Source organism: Sorex fumeus, unplaced genomic scaffold, assembly GCF_029834395.1.
Source record: "Sorex fumeus unplaced genomic scaffold, SorFum_2.1 ptg000030l, whole genome shotgun sequence".
Classification (NCBI taxonomy): Eukaryota; Metazoa; Chordata; class Mammalia; order Eulipotyphla; family Soricidae; genus Sorex; species Sorex fumeus.
Window position 1 is genome coordinate 10601846 of NW_026606087.1, and position 22205 is coordinate 10624050.

Below are 22205 nucleotides of genomic sequence, written 5' to 3' on the forward strand. Positions count from 1 at the left end.
GAGGTTTGAGGTTTGTGAGAGAAGAGTACTGGGGAAAGCAGAAAACAGTCCCCATAAGTATTTGTTAAATCAATCTAAAAAAAAAAAAAATCTACTCCTCAAATCTATGCTCTAGGCATGTATGTTTAGAGCACCTAGATAGTAGGGAAAAGACTCCAGCCCTTGCAAAAGGTAAGAGCTAATTATACCATTGAGGCATTCATGGCTACTATATGCATCTGAAGAGAAGGCCCTAAGAGTGGTGCAGAGAGAGAAAGACTCTTCCTTTTCGAGTATTTTAACATTCTATTCTTATCATATATTGATATAAAAGTATAAAATGACCCTTTTGAGGATGTGGTATTAGAACACTGTATATATGAAAACTTATCATCAATAGAAGCAGGCAGAGGATCTCCACGACAGGCTGTTTTCATTCAGGGTGCCCCGGAGAGGGGGGGGGGCGGGTGAGAGCCCTCCCTGCCCCAAGGGACCCAGACCCGGTAGCCAACCTCCACAACCCAACCATCGCCATTCTCCAAGCCGCTTTCCACACACTCGGGCTGAGCTTCACATATGAGTGACATAGTCCTGGACCACGTGGCTGTGACACATCATGACACTCCCTACTCATTTTCAATAATTACCACACCAGAACCCAGCCATAGTCATGCTCAAGGCCACTCTCCACATGTTCAGATGATCCTCACCCATGAGGGATCCAACAGAGGAACCCAGGTATGTGGGACCCGGGGCTGAGATCTCCAAGCCTGCTTGGATCAGGACTGGGCCTCCTCCACCCAGATACCCAGTTTTCTAGTAGCTTGGCAGTCACACCCACAAACTGCCCCTGATGCCATGTAATCTCACCATCGGTCAAGATCCAGGGACTATAAGACAAAACTCCTGGAAGAGAGTGACACAGTTTTTCCTGGAGCCTCCGTTCCTCTCGGAGAGCCTGGCAAGCTACCAAGGGTATCCCGCCTGCACGGCAGAGCCTGGCAAGCTATCCATGATTTATTTGATATGCCAAAAACAGTAACAATAGTAATAATAACTACTCTTCGTGTTTCTGGGCCATATTGGCATGCAACAGGGACAAATGAAGACGTTACTGGTGCCTGCTCGAGCAAATTGATGAGCAATGGGATAACAAGTGATACAAGTGATCATCAGTAGTATTATAATTACAGTTCCTAATATAACAAAATTTTGTTTAAAAAAATGAAAAGACAATTTCAGGCAAAAGTTGACATGTTAGGAGGCCTCACTGTCCCATATGGCGAGAGGAAGACAGAGAACAGATAAAGAATGGTGCCAGTGACCTCACTAGTCCTCTCTCATCATCATATTACAAATCTTAGTTGGCTTATCTCATGCTCAGTACTCATTTGCATTCACCATAGTCTCGATATATTTGTGCTCCTGGGAGACTCAGTCCTCTTTCCTAAGAGAAACATAGATCTAATGTGACTTTTAATAAATAACTGTGTGTAAAAATGGGTCAGGCGTACTTCTCTGTATTTAACCATAACAGCCTGATGGACAGGGTGAGAGCTGTCACACTTCCATGTACTGAGATTACAACATCCCCATTCCCAGAGTCTAGCTCTACACTGTCTTATTAAGATGAAATTTTTGAGCCTACAAAAATAGAAGGCATACCAACAATTCATGTTCCATAGGCAATGGGAAGAAAGAAAGCACAGATACAAATAGAAGGGAGAATTTTGTCTTTTCTCTCACCCTATCATCCTTTATGGTTTATAAATTTTAAGGTTACAAAAGCCTAGTATGCTAGATGAAAAAAAAAACATTTCAGCGAGCAAAGCTACTGAATATGGGTGATTGGGACATGTAGTCACTGTACCTTCAATTTCATGGCTGGGGAGAGCTGGTTCCCATCAATGACACACTATGGAGAAGAAAGAAGCTCAATTAAATAGAGAAAAAGAGCCCTGTAGTAATCATAAACAACACTGGACCAGTTGATGCTTAAGTCTGCCAGTTCCATCTCGTCCCTCATTATCTTTATACCAGGTAGCCACCATCCATGGAGCAAACACAGGTCACTGTTCTACCCCATGGAACATAGACCTACATGTTCTAGACTGACCCGGAGTGATAACAAGCACATCACCAGGGAGGCAATCAATGAACGGATCCAGGGCTTCTGCCAACATCCCAGGGAGGCTTGTGTCCTACTGGAGATGAACGGATCAGATGTATCAGGACTCAGTGAGGATGTCCCATGGGAGAGGATGCCTGGTTTCCAGTGACCTCACTCAAGAGCCTCCACTATGGAACTCACCATGTGGTCATGAGCTAACTATGAGACAAGTGCTCCTCCTGTCATTTGAGACAGGTTCCTCTAAAGTATCCCTGAACTTGTGGCTGGTGTCATCTCATTTACCCACCAGATTTCCTCATTCAAATCCTTGGCAGTGCACCCAGATGCCCTGGGGAAATGGAACCCAAAGATCTTCTTGGATTCTGACCCACAACACCAACTATATCACTTCTTGCTCCCCAAACATTTCCCAAAAACTGCCTGTGTCCACCTCAGCATCCCCTCTCAGCAATGCCAGGTGGCAGTTCATATACCTCATGACACATCTACCAGGAATTCTTGAGAGCATGTACCTGTAATTCCTGCATCCCCATTTACTTTGTAAAAACCTCTATAAAAATGTCAACCTGAATTCAATCCCCAGCACCACATATAGTCCTTTGAATACCTTTGGCTTTGACCCCAAAACCAAAATAAATATATCAATAAAAATAAAACAAAACAAAAAATGTTTAAAAGGGACCAGCAAGATAGTACATTGGGTAGTGCACTTGCCTTGAATAGGTCCAATCCCTGAACACTGCCAGGAGTGATCCCTGAGTGCAGTCAGAAGTAAACTTGAGAATCACTGGGTGTAACCCACAATCCAAAAAAATTAAGTAAACTAAAATGTGGATCAGAACTTCTCCTGTATCCTAGCACTATACTTGGGCCCAAAGAAGTAACTGTTCTCTCACTGGATAGACTGACGAGCTTACCTTATCCACAGATTCTCCTCTCAAGTCTTCTAGACTGCAGGAGAGTTTTTTCTGTGTCCTGAAAAAAAAAATCCAAAAGAAAGTGAAGAAAGAAATGGTTATTAGAGAAGGAGGTAAATGGTATCATTCAGGGAGAGGACCTCTACATGTTTAAACAACCTCAAGTAACTTAGCTTGGATTCACAGTTAAGGTCAGGAAATTCACCATCTCATCAAAAGCATTACATGAAAGTTGGGACTGGCTTGATAATGTGTTTGTGAGAGTGTGAGACTATAACTTCAATCCTGATCAAAGATCTTTGGTAAGCCTTAAAAAGCTAGGATACATTCAATTCTATGGCATCAATGGGAGCTGACTGTTGTATGTTGGAAAAGGCCAAAGTCTGCAGTCAAAAGACAGGCATGAGTTACCCAGTGGGAAAGGACCTGTACCACTGTAAGAAGAACAAACTGGCCAGTCACATCATCATCACCTGCTAGCATCCTCCATACTCTGCTCTCTGCTCTGGCTCCAAATACCCCAACAAGACTGTTATGGGGTTATGTTTACTTGTTCATGCAGAAAAGGCACAAAATGGATAAAGAGGAGACAGCATCACCAACAATGATAGGGGTTACCTTGTGATAAGTCGCCTTGGCTGTGACATTTCCCAGTTTATATGAATATATTAGTGTCATGTGTATCTGATGCGAGTCTGGTCAGGGTGAGTTACTTAGTAAATATACTACTGAGTAAAGTCATAAACCCTTTTTGGAGGCCAGTCCGTGGATCTTACTTTGGGCCTCAAACATGTGAGGCATGGGCTTTATCACTGAATAACATCCTCAGCACTATACGTGCCCTTTCTTGTTCTGTAGAACTGAAAACCTACTCATTGTCCTTGTGGATATTGTCATTTTTTTCTGAGGCTTAAGGTTCAGGGAATGATAGCTCCCTGGAAAATAAGGCTCTGGATCCAAGGAGCCCTTTCTGTTATGCTTAATGCCTTTTCCTATCCATTTTGCTGACAAGACAACCTGCCCTTGGTTGTGAAATCTTCATGACATGGGTCCCTTCCTGAACTGTCTTTTAGAGGGTTGACAGAGGGAAATAGAAATAAATTCACTGTAGAGAGAACTGAATGGGTATTGGTAATAACCAACTGACCCCACAGGACAGCCCACTACAAACTCAATGTTATATACAGAACACCTCCCCCCAGAGCAATAGGCCAACTTCCCTGGAAGGAGGAATTTCTCCAGGGAAACCTGGATCCCAGAGGCTACATGTTTCCTAAGAGCAGGCAGGATTTTCAGAGGAACTGAAGGAAATGACACACACTGTGTACACACTTAACCCTGAGGAGTCACTTAGGGCACAGAGAAGGCACCACCAACTGCCCCTCAGAGACTGAAGTCATGCCCAGCTTTCTTCTCAATGACAATAACTCAGGCCATTGTCTGAGGCAAGGAAGCCTTCTGATAAGTCGCCTTATCACTCCATAGCCCATGACTGCTGTCTGGTTTGGACAACATAGTGACCACTGCCAGGACCTGGAGTGCTATACCATGACAGTGGAAGGACTGTCTGGGACATGGGAATGGTGCTCACCAAGCACAAGCAATCACCATCACCTTAGGAGCCCCAAGATGGGTCTGGAGCACCGTGTCCCTGGAGACATGCTTGGGCTTCCTACCTGGTTTCCAGTGATTTCTGTGGAAGCGGAGGTGGCCCTACGGTGGGAGAGCTACATCGCGGCGGCATCTGCACCAGAAAAGAAAGCACCACCATGAACAATGTGGACAACATGGAGACCAAGCCCAACCTACCCCTCTACATTAGACCTTTTCTTTTGGGAGTCACACTTCCATGCCCGAACCCCAGCAGTCATGGATGCTATGTCCACTCTGCTCTGTGAGGCCACAGAGGTCAAAGCAAAGAACTGCCTTGGCCAAGGTGTCCCTCCATCAGGAGCCAAATTTTGCAGAGTCCTGACAAGCCAGTCTTGAGACCTAAAGGCCTGGGAATCCTGTTTTTCAGAGCTTGGTTCTTGAGTTTTTCCTTACATTCATGAGGCACACACACCCTTCACAAACATTTCATGTCAATCCAAAAAATAGTATAAAGGTTCAGGGACCTGCTTAAGGGTACATACACAGGATCAGTCCCCGGCACAACATATGGTCCCTGGAGCACTTCCAGGAGTAGCTCCTAAGCGCTATGAGGGTCCCAAAAACCACATGGGAAAACAAAAGTCATTTCTTGTGGACAGAGATTAAACTAATGTCCATTTGTTGCTGCTCACAATGAACATCTGGAACTGATAGAGTCACTCAACACCCAAGTTACTGGGTGTGAGGAAAGCACAGCCCACATCAGGGAAGCAGAAGTTAATCTGGATAAAAGATCATCCATGTAACATGTTCTTGCACTTAATGGGAGTAGAGGATAGGGGAGGCTCCCTCTTGAAGGAAGGAAGGAAGACTAGGAAAGTTTCTTGAAAGAACAATTGAGCTGAATCTTGAGAAATGAGCCTGGAGCATGGCTAGAAGGCATAAAAAGAAAGAGTTTCCCTAGTGGAGAGAACATTGGCTAATAGTGATGAGGAAGGACTCTGAGGTTTCAAAAGTTCACTTCAGCAAAGACCATGTCTTCTCTCACAAACTCAGTATCTCTGCGATCAACCATAGAAAAAACTCAGTGCAATTTAATGGTTTAGACAGATCACTAATACACTTTTCAGTTTCAGTTAAATAAATCTTTTTGCTGCTTCTGGAATGGGGTTGGGAAGAAGGGGACACACCAAGTTGTGCTCAGGCTTACTCCTGGCTCTGTGCTCAAGGATCACTCCTTGCTCTGTGCTTAAGGATCGCTCCTGGCAGGGCTCTGGAGTATACATGTGGTGTCAGGGATTGAACCATGTGCAAGGCTGCCTTACCCACTGTACTATCTCTCTGGCCATTAGGTGAATCTTTGAAGATTGGGGCTAAAGTCCCTTCCCTCCCTGAGATCAAGATCAACTCAGTTGCTGATGTATATATATCAGAAACTGAGTTGATATATATATCACAAAATCAATATATATGTATATATATATATATTTAAAGTGAGAGAGAGAGAGAGAGAGAGAGCTTATCCCAGAAGAGTCATAAAATAAGACCAGATTTTAAACAAGTCAAATAAATAGAAAGAAAAAAGGGGTGCTTGTTAGAAGGGATGTCTGTGAAATAGAAATATATCACTTCAAATCCCACAGTTATCCTTCTAAACAAGCAAGATTTACAGATTGTCCAACAAATATTTATTGACTTCAACAGGTATCAGGAAGAATTGCAGACACCAGCAAACAGTGGTAAATAAAACAAACAGGACCTTGAGTTTCACCTTACATTCCAGAAAGCCAAAAGCAAATAAGGAGCTTAAGTTTCAGAAACCTCAATCCTTAAAAGGTCAGAATCCATTATGCTGTTGCTTAGTCCCTGGGCTGTGGCTCTCCTCGGTGTTTCCAAAGATCCCCGGGCACCCCGCATGGATCTAATTTCTCTTCTGTCCTGATTTATACCTGATAGACCCCTAACTAGATCCTCCCCCAAGTTCAGAGGAATCTGAAAGTGCACATCAAGGATGAAAAGGGCACCTCTGGTTTAAATGGTTCTTCCGGGCCTTTGGTTGCAGAGTTCCACTTTCTGAAACTTCCCTCCAGTTCTTCCTCGTTGATTGAGAGAGTTCTTTCCGAAGACCCTGGAAGCATTAATGGAGAAAGAAGATTACCATCATCTAATGTGTTCACAAACCTAACCTATTAAAGGTATCGTCACAATGACTTCCACAGAGGATGGTTTTTCTTCCACTAAATCCAAGAAACACATCAATGGGATTAAGATTGTGATTTAGAAAATCTTTTGGGGCATTTGAGCAATGTCCACCATGAAGGTCATCTCACAGATTAAGCTCACGTGTGGCACAGCGAGGTCACCCCCACTCCTATTCTTCTCCAACCTCCCTATTCCTTGACAACAGGTAAATTAGGCCTAGAGAGTGACCCGACTCAGGATCCCAAAGGATTAGAGAGGACAGGGATGGCAGCAAATGTGCTGGTGACCAGTGAGCCAGAACCCAAGCTGGGGTCAGATTTTTCCCAAGAAGCAGAAGCTCAGCCAGATCAGAGGCTCTGGAGTACCCTCAAAACAGTGCCCTCCTGTGAAACAGCTGCCTATGATGGGACCCCAGGTCAGCGGCATGAACCAGGCCGGCAATCTGACAAATGGCCCATTGAACCCCAAAGAACACCACTGCTGCTACATGGTGATTCACTTGGGGTAGCAAACACAAAACACAGCAGCTCTCCTGCTTGTTACTTCCTGAGGGAACCAGGTACTTAAGGATTCAGGTCCTCCTTAAGTGCTGTGGGAGACAGCTGGGTTCTGTACATTCTGTAGAAGGTGATCGAGCTCTCATCCTCAAGAAAGCACTGTACTAAATTTTGAGGCAGGTTTGATGCCACTCACTGCCTCACAGATCAGTCCTGAGAAGCAGCACGGGAAATCTCTCCTGAGTGAGGACTTCCAATAAGCAGCTCAAGCTGAGTTCTGTTTAGGTGGAGATCTGGATAATCCCTGGGAGTTCTGAGCTGCCTACCACTGGATACCACGTCACAAGTCAGGAAGTGCCCATTTCTCACACCCAGGACCGACTAACCAGCTCTATTCTCCAGCAGATGATTTTCTTCACATGACAAGACAAACTTTGGGAAGAACTGCACCTAGATTTTGTGTGGTAGATGAAATATTGGTGGGCAGAAAAGTGTTGGGGACTGACCTTGGTAGCCCCTGCTTGTTTTCCCTGAGAAGAGAATGAGCAGGGGGAAAACTGGGTGTGTGGGAGCGCCATGCCCTGGCGGTTGACCCTTTTTTGTGGGGGGGCTGAAGGGAAGGCTGCACCTGATCCACCTTGGCCAGGCCAGGAGCCATATTCTCATTCCTGAGAGAGTTCAATGAACTGCCTGAATGTGCAGCTGCAAAACAGAATAACAGATAACGTAGCTCGCTCAACTTGCAACCCTTGGCTTTCCCAAGGAGTGTTCACTATATACTATAAAAGAAAATGAGCTTTGCAATAAAGTCGCTATATGTTTCATGCCGTCCTCCCTACCCCGTCTTTAAGCTCTCATTCCCTCTCATGGACTGATGTTCAACTAGCTGTGCAGGTTTCGGCAGAAAAGCATATCTCTTTTTCTCACCTTGAGTTGCCATGACGATCTCCTTTACCCTTCGGAACTGGTTTAAAAGCCCCGTCAGTTCCTCTATCCGTCGGTCCTGCCGTGGTTCAAGAGCAAACTTGCATGTAAACAACAACATTCATGTCTCAGATGATTTCATTGGGGGGTGCCCATGCTATGTTCTGGGCACAATCAACAGACATATTCTAGGTAGCTAGCAGAACATTCCCAGGGGAAGTGAGGACAAAATCTTTCCCCAGGAGCCTAGATTGTTGGTAGTCATCCTCCCGGACAGTCGCAGGCTCTCTTGCCTCTACCTGATGCCATGAGTCCAAGTCCTGACCATGAACTATAACTATTGACATCACCCTCAAGGGCCTTAAAGCCTCCTCTCGGTGCTTCAACATTCCCAGAAACAAAAAAGTAATTTTCTTATTATTTTGAGGTTGCCAATGGAGTCTACTTCATAATCCAGCATTACCCACCTGATTTACACACAAAACACCATCTCAGGGGCTCGAGAGATAGTGTAGAAGGTAGAGAACCTGCCTGGTATATAGATGACTCGATTTTGATTCCTGGCACCCCATGTGGCCCCCCAAGCCCCTCCAAGAGGGATCCCTGAGCACAGAGCCAGAAGTAAGCCCTGAGCACTGCCAGGAGTGGCCCAAACCTACTACCCCCCATCACCACCCATGCAAAAAAATGTCATGCTAAGTATCCTGACCTGTTCCTTAAGATTCTCAGATTCCTTCAGCAATCAAGAAAAATTCCTTGCTTGAGGGTGTGGGGAGTTGTGGGAGCAGTATTTCTTTGAAGGAAAAAACTTAGGGACTAGAAAAACCACACAGATTCTGGAGTTAAGAAATTTAAATGTGACCCCAGTCTCTGCTCTCTACTGTTACTTGCCCTTGGGGAAAACTACTTAAAAAGCTACTGTTACTTTTACTTGAGCAAAAGTACTTTGGGTCTCCATTTCTTCCTCTATAGAATTCCGGGCATGATCATCTGGGCTGATGTTTGTGGCAAGTAGGTGCACCCTCATATTGGGAGGCATGAACAGGCATAGCTCTCATCTATCTGCCTTTGGGACACTACATTTAGTTACAACTCCCAGGCAGCAAAGCTGAAAACTGTGTGCCCGAGGCCCAGTGTGCAGAAGGCAGAAGTCATCCTCCTGACATACCCTAAGTCAACACCCTGGGTGGAACCCCATCCGAGACCAAATAGAATAAGGAATGTCAGCTAGGATAGGACAGGGCCACCCAATGCCCATCTTACCTTGTCTTCATTGGCAACAAGCAAGGTTTCCATCCTCATTTTCAGACGTTGAATTTCTTGATCTAAAAGATTTAGGTGTAGAAAGAATTAGTAACATAAATGCAGGCAGCTGCCTCCACATGTTAAGATACTGAGATTTTCCATGTGAATAAACTACATTCAGACACATTTATATCTTTAGCGACCATGATGGTGTCCAACACAGAATCAGTCTCCTTATATATTTACAGGATTAATGGATGAATGAAAAGATATTCTTTGAACACATTTTGTCTTCTCTTTATAGACATTTTCAAGAAAAAAATCAAAATGCCATGCACTTAAAGGGAACACAAAGAACCCCGAATCTTTGCAAAGTTACATCTCATTAGAATGAAGATGTTTCCTCCTTTATAACTTGAGTGGGCATGTTATAAAGGTTTGCAAACTAGTTCTGGAGAAGATACAATCCCATGGATCATAGTAGAGGAGAATTAAAGTTTAAATCCAAAGGACCAGAAATATGTCTCAAAGGGCAAGAATATATGCCTGGCATGTGAAGGTGCAGAGTTCAATCCCTAGCACTACATGCATACCTTAAGCAATGATGGAGGTGTTTCTATTTTTGAAAAAAAAAAAAATACAAGTCTAGAGGGCTGGGAGAGATAGCGGAAGAGTTAATTAAGGCCTGGCCTAACAGGCAGCGAAGGACTGGGAGAGATAGCAGAAGAGTTAATTAAGGCCTGGTCTAACAGGCAGCCAACCTGGGTTTAATCACTGGCACCACATGTGACCCCCCAAACACCACCAAGAGTGGCCCCTGAGCACAGAGCCAGGCATAAGCCCTGAGCACAGCTGACTGTGACCCAAAGCTCCCAAAATACAAATCAGTGTTGAATGGAGATGGGGAAAGAATGCTTATGTAAAGGAACTGAGTACTTGGCTTATTGAAAATGCTGTAATCAGAAGTAATGAAATGTGTTTAGATGTGTGTACAAATATATCAGTGTGATTAAAGAAACAAATTTGGGGCCAGGGAGATAGTGCAGTTAATAAGACACTTGCTCTGCACATGGCCGACCCAGATTCAATCCCTGGCACTCCATTATATTCCACTGACACACCAGGAGTGATCCCTGAGTACAAAGCCAGGAATAAGTCATGAGCACAGCAAGGAGCAGCCTAAAGATCAAAAGGAAAAAAAATGAAGTAGAGAAAGAAAAAACATAATTTTATTTCATGTAAACTTGCAGAATTTCACTCCGGGCTGAAGGCTGTGTCTGTCTGTGGTAGGCACACATGGTCTCTCCCTGTGAATTCTGTGGGGGTTCCCTTGACTTCTGCCCAAACTCGACTGGAGAGTCAAGTCGCTGGCTAAAGGAACTAGATGTCATTCTACCAAATATGTGAAATTGAAATTGGCACATAATGACATTTTCCAAATAAGGGTCTATATCTATTCCTACACTGGCTCCTGAAAGGGTATAGGAATAATAATGCATATAGATGGGAATCCCTCAGGAACAAAAACATAAGTAATCAATCTCCTTTGGAATGCTTCCCACATAAAAATAGCAAAAATTAGACTTACAGAAGTCTACTTTTTTATAATAACTATTTATTATATCTGTATAAATAGTTATAGAGTTTCTTCTCAGAGGAAAATGAAGAGTACTTGCTCGTGGGACAGAGGGAGACTCATGCCTGGCTTAGAAATCAGAACACAGGGCCAGATCGATGGAACAGTGGGTAGGGTGTTTGCCTCGCATGCAACCAACCCACATTCAATCCCTGGCACCTGATACAGTCCCCCAAGCCCATTAGGAATGATCCCTGAGCACAGAGCCAGGAGTAAGCCCTGAACAGCATCAGGCATGGTCCCCAAACAAAACAAACCATTAAAAAATATCAGGACAAAGAAGTTTTCTGTCCAGGTTTAGTATCATAGATAATTTACACTGTCACTGGGGGATGCAGTTTCCATATCTTGGTAGGTAGAAGACACAAACAATGGCTTGGAAAGACACTGAGAAAACATGCAAGTGGGATGGGCATATTGGTCACTAATTTATTTCTCCAATCCAAGCATATATTTCATGGCTAGGTAACCACCACCTCAGCAGGGATCAGTGAAGGCAGTGCTGAGGCTACAGTGACCCTCAGCAGTGAGGCCTTGAATCCCAAAATCACAATTCTATGATCTCTTCCAGTCTTTCACTGCATCCTGGTGACAGGTGAAGCTGGAATCATGTGATCGTTACACATAAGAGGAAAGAACCAGAAATATAAAATGTGTCATAATAAAAATATTTTATTTATGTACTCTTTGGAAAGAGAGGTGCAAATCGGGGCTATTCCTGCTCTCTGCACTGGGCACCATATGCCATGCCAGGTATCAAGCTTGAGTTGACTACATTCAAGTTGACTACATTCATTTTAAACTTAACCCCGGTATACTATTTCTATAGCCCCATTAGCTTCTGTTTTTACTCAGCAAGCCTTGAACTTCTCATTGACCATTCTGTAAACTTTCACTTATTCAATAAATATTTCTTATGTAGAAGTTGATATACAAATTCCATGACATGATTCATAGTAATCAATAAATATTTCAATTAGTATTTCACATGCCAAACACTTTGCGAGGCTTCATAGATATGGTCTGAAACAAGGAAGATCAGTGTGCTGCTGGTCCAGGTTCAAAATCACTGTCTATACAATGGGACTATCTCAAACACCTCCCTGAGAAGTTGTAATAAATGCTAAGAGAGAAGCCAAAAGAATGCCAAGTTAGAGACAATGAGGAAAACTTATTATTTGATTTTTGTAACTTCAGGGCCTCATGTAATACAAGACAGGTATCATTACATAATTAAGTGAATTGCTAAAGCCTCATCTGTGTGGGGTGAGGACACAAAAACAAGACCTTTCTAATAAGTGAATGAGTAAAGTTTCACAGGTGGTCACATAAGTTTCAGTTCTCAGAGAGCTCCTGAGAAGCATCTTCTGAACAGGGGAGGGGTTCGTAGCAATGATTCCACAACAGACTTGTGCTTCACACACTTCATGCCCACATATGCATGCACCCATTCATCTGGGCATGTTTGCACACATACGCATGCATATTGGCACACCTGCTCTCAGAGGTGTAACAAAACATACACTCATGCCCATTCAAAAGAAAACACAGTGCCCAGGGGCAACTGCCTTCTGTCACACTCAAGTTAGTTACCTTTCTCTGCCTGGTCACCATGGAGAGCTGATGTCCGGGAAAGCTGGCACTGCAGACGTTCAATTTCTGCATCTTTCAAGGCCACCTGCTCTTGCAGCTGGGCTACCTCAGCCTGGAAGAGCAACAAAGGATTTTAACCACATCAGAAGGACTACCAGACCATGATGGCATGCTTTAAATCAGAGCGCAAACCAACAGGCCCTAGGATAAGGCAGGATGTTAGCTTGAGGCGAGCAGTTAGTAGTGCTTATCTCCTCCCCACAAGGTGGCGCTCTGCTGAAGGCTCACTTCTGGTCCTTTAGGCCCTGCACACAATTCAGGGCTCTCTTTTTCTTCTTTTTTTGGTTTGTGTTGGGGTTTTGTGTTTCTTTGTTTGGGTTTTATTTTTGGTTTCGTTGGTGCCAGGAATTTAATGCAGGACCTCACACATGCAAAGCAAGTGCTTGACAGCTGAAAAGCATTTCCTAACCCCTTCTTCTTCCTACCTGATCATGCTTTTCCCCTCCTCTCTCTTTGAGACCCAATCATTACAGAGACCACCCCCTCACCCCCTTAGAGCTAGATTTCTGTCCAATAAAGGTCTGTTCTTGATCCAGATATGATAATCCTGGATGTGGTCTTCCATCTCTCAAATTTTAAATGCACTGTACGTACACTTGCACACAGTATATACAAGTCTAACAATCTTGCATCTTTCCACTCTATGCCAGGAATAGTGGGCAGAATAAGCCAAGATTTCCTTTCCTGAAATACCATCCTACTCTTCGGGTACCGCTTCTGCCCATCTGCCAGACACATGCACACACTCTCACATATGCACATATATACATACATACATACAAACATTCAGTGTTCTAAACATACATCTGTTTGCAAGTCAAGCATGCTTGTGAAGAACAGCTACACAAGTGCACACACATATTCACCTACATGTGCAAGTGGTAACTATACAGGTGATCCCCAGATCTTTATGAAATCAAGACCAAGTGTACCATTCAGTTTGTAGATTGGTGTCCCAATGGTTTAAAAATTGGTATTAATTACCAGTCTCTTGCTGTAGTAGTTGGTGGAGACCAGCCAAAGAACAGGGGGCCAACACCATGGCCATCACTGGGATCTGGGCTTGCTTAGACAACTGATGTGTTGTATGCCTCGTTGATAAGATGTATGCCTGGCATGCCTTTGTTCACTGGTATGTGGGTGAAATCATGGAAAAGGGACAGTGTTCTGAAACCCAGAGCTGCTCACAAGAAGAATTATGCAGAGGCTAGTGTAGACAGACAGTGTCAATGAAGAGGATGAGACGAGGTGTATTAATATGCCTAACAGCAGTCTTATACACCATTGTCTTGGGATTATCTTGTTTCTGTTGTCCATTTTGACCTAACCTGTTGATTAAGTGCGTTTTAAACTTAAAAAAGAAAGAAAAGACAAAAAAGGGATTGAGGTTTCCAGGTACACATGCCTAGTATGTGTGAGACCCTGAGTTCAATCCCTAGCACCGCATGATCCCCTAAGCATTACTAGGAATGAGTGCCAAGACAAAAATATAAAAATAATTTTAAGAAAAGGAAGAATTCTGAGAGTCGGCTCCAAACCAGCGAAGGAAAGGCATAGCAAAGACTGCTAACTACTCTAGCTCATCCCTTGCTCGTCCATCTCCCTCTGCCCCCACCTAGTACCATCAGATCCCACCTACACTCAATGTATGACATTTGGGGTAGCTGACACTTCCAACAGAGGCCTCAGTGTACCGTTCAATGTGTACAAGTAACTGAAAGAGCATGGCTGCTGCTGCTGCTGGCTCCTCACCACCCCACAAGTTTACTTTAGGCCACACTGAGCACATCATAGCATCCATCCCTCTGTTCGATGTTTCCTCACTCAAACCTCACTCAGCCCTCACAGGAAGCCATCAAAGAAGTACTCTTGCAGGTGAAGAAAACAGGGATAGCAGAGGATCCAATACCACAATCACAGAGGCATTCAGTGACCAGGTTAGTGCAAACCCAGGCCAGGCATCCACACCGACTCACCCACCAAAGTCTGCTTGCTTCTGCATCGGTGGGGGATGAGGACAAGACAGCCAGGAATGGGGGTTTCCTTACTCCCGACTCCCTAAGAAGCACTGTGTGTCTGCTCTGGTTCCCTCCCCCCACATCCCCACCCAAAGCACAGAGAAAGGTCGACTCAGTGGTGACCGTGATATCTGTGAACCCTGAGACTCACCTCCCTGACAAGGAGCAGACAGCTCCAGAAAATATCCCTTTAACCTGTGCCAGCTCCACACCACTTCTTCCTCTCTTTGCAAACAGGAAGAGCAGGTCTGTTGGGCATTTGGAGGTCCAGTGCTGGTCTGCAGTCCCCACAGGGGACATCAGTGGCATGAGATTGGTATCACCTGGCATGATGAGGTCATTCTCTCTGAGACCTGTCTCTGGATGAGGTCATTCATTATTTATATTCATTTGTTGTGGGGGAGGGGATCTTAGGCTGCTCCCAGCAGTACTCAAGGGTTACTGTCAACTTTGGGCTTGGGAGTTTCTCCCCCTTCTGTGCTCAGGAGACCATGTAATGCTGAGGAGGATCGAACTTGGGCCTCCAGTATGCAAAGCATGCACTCAGACCATTGAGCTGTCTTGCCAGCCCCAGGGTCACATATTTGAAAACATGATAGATCACATGGCTAGAACCAAAATCCTATGCACCAATACCCACAGGATAAGCCAGGTAGCCTTGGGTACACCAGTCCCAATGCAGTCACCCTGTACCTGAGCATGAGGACAAAGCTAGCCATGGTCACCACAACTGCACAGCTCTGCAGGCAAGAGCAGGCAGCAAGAGATCAGGGCCCAGATATACACCCTGTCACTGGGCAGAGACAGATACTCTGGGTCCCTACAGGCCCTCAAACTTAGGGCCCCAGCCCCTGTCACACTGGAATAGGAATCACTTGCAAATAGCTAAGAGATTTAACAGAAAACCTTAAAAAGAAAGAAGGAAGGAAGGAAGGAAGGAAGGAAGGAAGGAAGGAAGGAAGGAAAAAAGCACAGGTTTTAACTACAGGGAACCAGGATAATAGAGAATAAAAGCTGGAATTCTGGAATGATCTAAACTCAAACCACTCTGAGACTCAGCTTCTTCACCAGCAAAATGAAGATAATAAAGCAGTGGTCCTCACCAGGCCATTCTGTGGGTCAGATGAGAAAACATGTGCAAAGAGCTTGATCTGCCTGGAAGAGAGGAGGCACCCCAACTTTCGGGGTTATTACAGAACCCTCTGTACTGCCGATTTCTACAAGCCAAGGCAGAGCACACAAGTAATTTGACAAGCAAGGAGTTGTTCATTTTATAAGAGAACTTTATATGAACAACTTCAAAGGTTTCACCAAGACAGGGCTCGAATGAATGGAAACCAGGAGGGCAAGGTTTGAGCTATCTGAGAAAGGATGATGACTCTAGCTGGGAACTGCAAATCATGGCACCCACCAGTCCACTGCTAGCCCACAACAGCACAGTAAGCAACACAAATGAGAGACGAGCACTGTGACCCGAAGTGTGACCATGGGTAAGCACAGGTGTGAGCATCAGTGACCCTCTTGATGAGCATAATCAGAAAGTGCATGAGCCTCAACAATACTTGAGTACAAGCAAGCATGCGAGCACCACAACTAACCTACCCCTGCGAACCCCAAGGGACAATCACACCTGTGTGTGATATCTAGTAATTGCAACCACAGTAACAAAAAAAAGGGAAAGGGGGAAATGAAAATAATAATAATAATAATAATAATAATAATAAAACAGGAAACCAGGTGAATCTGAATCATGGAGGGTTGCTGCTCAATACCTGTAAGAGCTTGAGAAAATTAACTAACCACTATGTGCCTCTGTTTCATCATCTGTAAAATGGTTAAAAAAATAATTTTTGTTGTTGCTTTGTTTGGGGGGGGGGGGAGGCACCTTCAGCAATGTTTAGGGCTTACTCCTGGCTCTACAGTCAGGACTCAATCCTGGAGGAACATGGGGGATGATGATACGGGATGCCAGGATCGAACCTGGGTGAGCCACTTGCAAGGCAAGCCCCTACCTGCTGTATTATCACTCTGGCCCCAATATTTTTTTAAACTTTACATTAGAATACTATATGCACATTCTGTTCATATTTGCTATGAGTGATATATATAGCATTGTGGTATAACATTGTTTCTACATTATCAACACCAGAAATTGAAAAGATAGTGAGGGGTAAAAGAAAGACCCAATACACTAATGCCCAGAAAAATATAGTAGCTTTGGTGTGGCAGATGGGTGATTTCTAGTCCTTGAATTTTTACTGGCTTAAAATTTTTCTATTTTTAATACATAAGTTCTTTATTTACACACCATTCAAATTTGTGAGGCACTTTCTCCTCTACTATTTTATTCTCATAAAAGCTGCAAGAGACAAATAGAGAAAACATAATTTCCTTAATAAGAAATAGGGGATTTTAAACTAACTCTGTATATTATTGTGGAAATTTCCTAATGCATAAGTGATAGTTAATTCAACATCCTTAAGCATAATATTCAAAATAAACCTTTAAACACAGACCCAAACAATAAATGTGAGCAAAGCCCATTTTCATTATTAGAGAAAACAAAAGAAGAAATGAAAAGAGGAGAGAACTCAATTCCTGAAAGAATTGACCCTTGGTGTTATTTAACTAGCAAGCACCCCCTGTTAAGTAGAAACATCATTTGATTAAAAACTATGCCATGTTTATATCATTTTTTTAAGGACTGTCTTCCTTTCTGCAAAGAAAGCATACCTATTTTTATTGTTTTTTGGTTTTTTTATTTTCAGCCTCACCTGGCAATGCTTGGGGGCTACTACCAGTTTCATGCTCTGGGGTTGATCCCAGCCCTATTCAGGGAACCACGTGGTGTCGGCACAGTATGCACTCAGCCTATTGAGCAATCTCAGTCACCCCATACTTTTAAATACCCAAGAGGGGCAACCACTACTGATGTGAGTGGTCAACTGCCTTAGAATCATCATATTCACCATTCATTCACACACCCACTCATTCTTACTCAACTCATTCACCCACTCACTCACACACTCACCCACACACTCACATTCATTCATCCACTCACTCATTCACATTCCCACCCGCACACAAAATATCTCACTCACATGCTCATATACTTTTGTATTCCCTCTCTCCCTCCCTTACTCAACCACTCACATACTCTTTCACACATTCCGCCAGCCTCTTCCTCACTCAGTCTGATGCTGAAAGACACGTGAGCAAGAGACTCAGTTACTCTATTTTACCAGCCTCATTGTTCTCCCTGTAAGAAATGCCCTCCCTGATCAAAGCTGTCTGCCAAGCAATCTGGGTCCTCTTGCCTAGGCACAGTCAAGTCAATCTGCATTTCCCATTTAAACCACTGCAAACTCCGAGACTGAATATAAATCCTTCCACTGGGCCTCCATTCTCTGTATAAGTATCAGAGTCTTTACCTTAGTGGCCTTCAGCTTCCATTCATACTGATTCCGTTCAGTTTCCAGTTCTTCCACCTTGATTTTGAGGTGCCTGAGCTCTTGCAGTAGCTCCTAGAGGCAAAAAAGATAGACAATGTTCCATGATTAGAGAGCAGAATGGTCTCTTCCACAGCCCTGGCAAAGCTCATGCACAGAGCACCCCCTCCCCTCGCCCCAGCAGGAATAACCATATCAAGCTACACACTGAAGCTCCAACATTGAAATACGGTCCTGGCTTCAGACAAAACTTTCTGGTCACTTGAAAATGAAGCCCAAGTTATGTCAGATGTGAAAATAATTCCTCCTAGTTTCCAAAACCTCCTCTACTGCCCTTTGAGACAACAATATCTTATCACAGAGATGCTCCTTGCAAAGGACAAGAAGTAGGCTAAATGTGCATGGGTGTGTGTTTGTGTGTGTGTGTGTGTGTGTGTGTGTGTGTGTCTGCGCGCATGCACATGTGCGTGCATGCATGTGGTGGGAGAGATCTAGGAAACCAGAGCAGGGACTCGGTGCTCCTGGAAGTTTTCAGATTGGCAGTGACAGATATGGGCAGGAAGCAAACTCTTAAAGAACAAGTTCACTCAAGAGGCAATGCAAAGAGGGCTAGGTGTTCATGTTTGAGAGAGACCAGGACCTAAGGTATTGGGAAAAGGAGGGAGGCCTGAGATATCTAAACAGACAGCGAAGCTAAGAGGTAGAAAGGAAGACAGTCTGCTGGGCTGGAGCAGAGGAAGTGCAACGTGTGGTGGAAGGACCGCAGTGGGGCCCATCCAAAGGCTGACAGATGAGAATATAAGCAGTTCTGGGGCCATTCTTTGTCCAGTAGGAAACCACCAGGCGTTGTTGAGTAGTGCTTAAACAATCTTTCCATGGTGTAGCTGGAATTCAGACCATGTCTTCTGATTCCAGAGTCTCCTTGTTACTGAAACTACCCCCTTTAATGAAGACACCCCTGAACCTCCATATCCCAATGCAGGCTTCCCTTAGACTAAATGGTCCCATCTTCTTTAAGAAAAATGAGCATAAATGAAGACATTGTGAACTCCAGACTCATCCAACAAACTAATTAGTTGACACCATGCATAGCATTCGTTTGAGTCCCACAACACATCCCTACGGCATTTCCCTCCACCTGTGGCTGCTTCTTTCCTTGGTATCTTTCTCCTTCTCTCCTACACTCTCTCCCTCTCTCTTAGGATCTAGACTGCACTGGACTGGACTGGACTGATTGTGTCATGCAGCAGACCCAAAGTCATTCTCTGAGAACCTTTCGGGCCCTGCCTTATGGGTGCCAACATCCAGAACTTGGTAGTTGTGCTATTCAGTCTATTCCGTTTGTTGTGAGTGGGTCTGGCGAGCCAGGCCTGCTGTGTGATGGTTACCAGGAGTCATAGACCTGGTGACTCTTGTGACTTCTTAAGCACATCTCCGCCTACAATGCTATTTGTTGCTTATTGCTGACTAGATACACTGATGGAAATTTTGTCTTTCTTTAGAAGTCTCTCTGAGATAACCCAACTCAACATGAGAAGACCAGCATTCCTTTCTCAGAGTCTGTTACTCAATTTTACACAAATATCTTGTCTTTCTCCACTTCATCTTTGAGGGAATTTTCTCCACAGGGCTCTTCCCTGTTGCCTCAGGCCAGAGAGAGACTTCCCTCCTCTTCTGAGCTGCATTATGGATGGGGCAACTGAGGCAAGCTCCAGCTTCCTTTCCAGCATGGCATATGGTACCACGTGCACCACTAAGGGTCACTCCTGAGAACAGACCCAGAAATAGCCTTTGATCACCAGCCAGTGAGCTGCCCCTCATTTAGAAAATAAAAATAAAGTTAAGCGTTCTTATGTGTTACTTTTTCTTAGGAAACAAAAAAGGTGTGAAAAATCATGTAACTCTTGAACCCAGGAGAACCCCTAACTGAAGCACGCCTGAGGAGGAAGAATCCTGAAACTTCCTTTACCCCAACTCTCAGGGCACCTAACATACCTTCTTCTGGTATCACCCACTGGGGGGCTTGGCACATCCACTCAGCCACTGCCCAGCTCAGTTCCCACCCCAAAGGAAGAGAGTGAGGCCCGAAGTCTGCCCAGAGGTGGGAAGAGCAGGCCCATGTTAAGCCACTGCACTCAGTTCTGTTAGGAGAAAGCCCCGGCCCACCCCCGGGGAAAGGCCACCACACGAGCATGCACTGATATACTTAAGTGTGCTTCCTACAGGTGACCCCTCCCACTGGGCACAATCCTGGCTGCTGGGCCGAGGCTCAGCCACCCCTTCCTCAGGGAGGGCCCTACTGAGGAAGAGGCGCTCTTGAATCTGTCTGTGGATGTCCAGCTGCAGCCTACACATCTGCTCCTGCAGCTCACTGATCACGTTCAGAACCGACTGCAGGAGGGAGAGAAAGGAGAGAAATGGCATGCAGGGTCAACAGGTGCTCAGACCCAGAAACACTGGACATGGCAACCCAGAGAAAGGAGGAGGGCAGAGGGTGAACCCACGGGGGGACACTAGCAGGTACTTTGTCACAGGACCCAAAGGATGTGACACTTTGCCAGAGTCCTACCCTGTCTGTGGGCCTGTCTTACAGGCTAAACCATCCCCTGAAACAACTCGGTGACTTACCAAGGCGCCACCCTCGCATGTCAACACCTGAGGCGCAGTGCCCTGCAACAGCAGATGAGGGTGTGCGTGCAGACACGTCTCCTGATCCATGTGCCTGTAATCTGCATGCTGCCCTCTCTCCAGCCCCACCCCATACATCAACACTGTGAACAGGCATGCAGTGCACACCAGACCCACCCGTGCTTAGATGTACCTGTATCAAAGCCGACTCCTTCATTCCCCACTCCAAACCTGTCTACACTGGAGCCTCTGGAACATTCTGCCCTTTGACATCAATGCTGACAAGTAACTGAACCTTTTTTTTTTTTTTTTGCCTTTTGGGTCACACCCGGTGATGCACAGGGATTACTCCAGGCTTTACACTCGGGAATTACTCCTGGCTGTGCTCAGGGGACCATATGGGATGCTGAGAATCGAAAACCCAAGTTGGTCGCGTGCAAGGCAAATGCCCTACCCACTGTGCAATGGATCCAGCCCCAGTTACTGAACCTTTGCGTTCTTACCTATTTAATTCTGAATCCCCTTCACTGGTAGCTCCACCAGGTTCTATTTTATCTACTCCAGAGGCATTTTGAGACACTCTGAGAGGACCAAGGCCAAAGTGACCAAGAAGACTCACAGGGGAGTAGGGAGAGAACAACAGAAATAGAAAAATGATCACAAACAAGTCTAAATATTGAGGCCAAGAAAATCCCAGAGCCTTCAGAAAGGCAAGGAGTGACTAATTCTGCCCGGGAAAACAGAAAGGGCAGGAATACAGCTTGTGATGCCAAATGGGCACATTCTAGAACACTTGCCCCGATCTGGGAACAAAGGAGACCAAGTCTTGGACCTGGTTACTCATGGAAGTGAGAAACCCAAGAGGCTGAGGAGACAATGAGCTGTCGATGGGGTAGTGATGGGGAATTAAAGCAACAGAACAGAGTGTAAATAAGGGATTTCTGTGTGCAGAGAGTACGAGGTAAGAAGGAGAGGAGAACAATGAAACTGTTCCCAGGACTAAGGAATTTTTTTTTTCCTGCCAAGGACCATTTGGATATTTATAACATCATTCGTGGAACACACTACAGGCATATGTGCCATGAGCAGATGATGAGAAGAATCACACATGTGTGTTCTGTCATGTACCAGGGTGGTACATGAGCCCATGATTTTGCGGCCTTCATATGGTCCATAGGCTGAATATTCCCCACCCTGGCTTTAGCCTTTCCCAGTCCACCTTACTCACATTCTAACACTGACTTCTGATTTTAAAACAACTCAAACATGCCAAAAATACATGGCCCATCCCCAAGAATGACAGTGTTATCTAGCAGAAGACAAGGCTGGGCAC

At 44.8% G+C, this 22205-nt stretch overlaps 1 protein-coding gene across 1 annotated transcript in view; it reads right to left on the reverse strand.

Moving 5' to 3' along the window:
• Nucleotides 1–22205, reverse strand: part of PPFIBP2 (PPFIA binding protein 2) — a 179541-nt gene that overhangs the window by 24524 nt on the left and 132812 nt on the right. Inside the window, exons 7-14 of the mRNA XM_056116123.1 lie at nucleotides 18227–18319; nucleotides 12718–12829; nucleotides 9507–9568; nucleotides 8247–8322; nucleotides 6645–6748; nucleotides 4704–4771; nucleotides 3028–3085; nucleotides 1850–1894 (exon numbers count right to left, since the gene is read on the reverse strand). Of these exons, the coding sequence (XP_055972098.1) occupies nucleotides 1850–1894; nucleotides 3028–3085; nucleotides 4704–4771; nucleotides 6645–6748; nucleotides 8247–8322; nucleotides 9507–9568; nucleotides 12718–12829; nucleotides 18227–18319 (618 nt within the window). The remainder of the gene's footprint in view (nucleotides 1–1849; nucleotides 1895–3027; nucleotides 3086–4703; nucleotides 4772–6644; nucleotides 6749–8246; nucleotides 8323–9506; nucleotides 9569–12717; nucleotides 12830–18226; nucleotides 18320–22205) is intronic.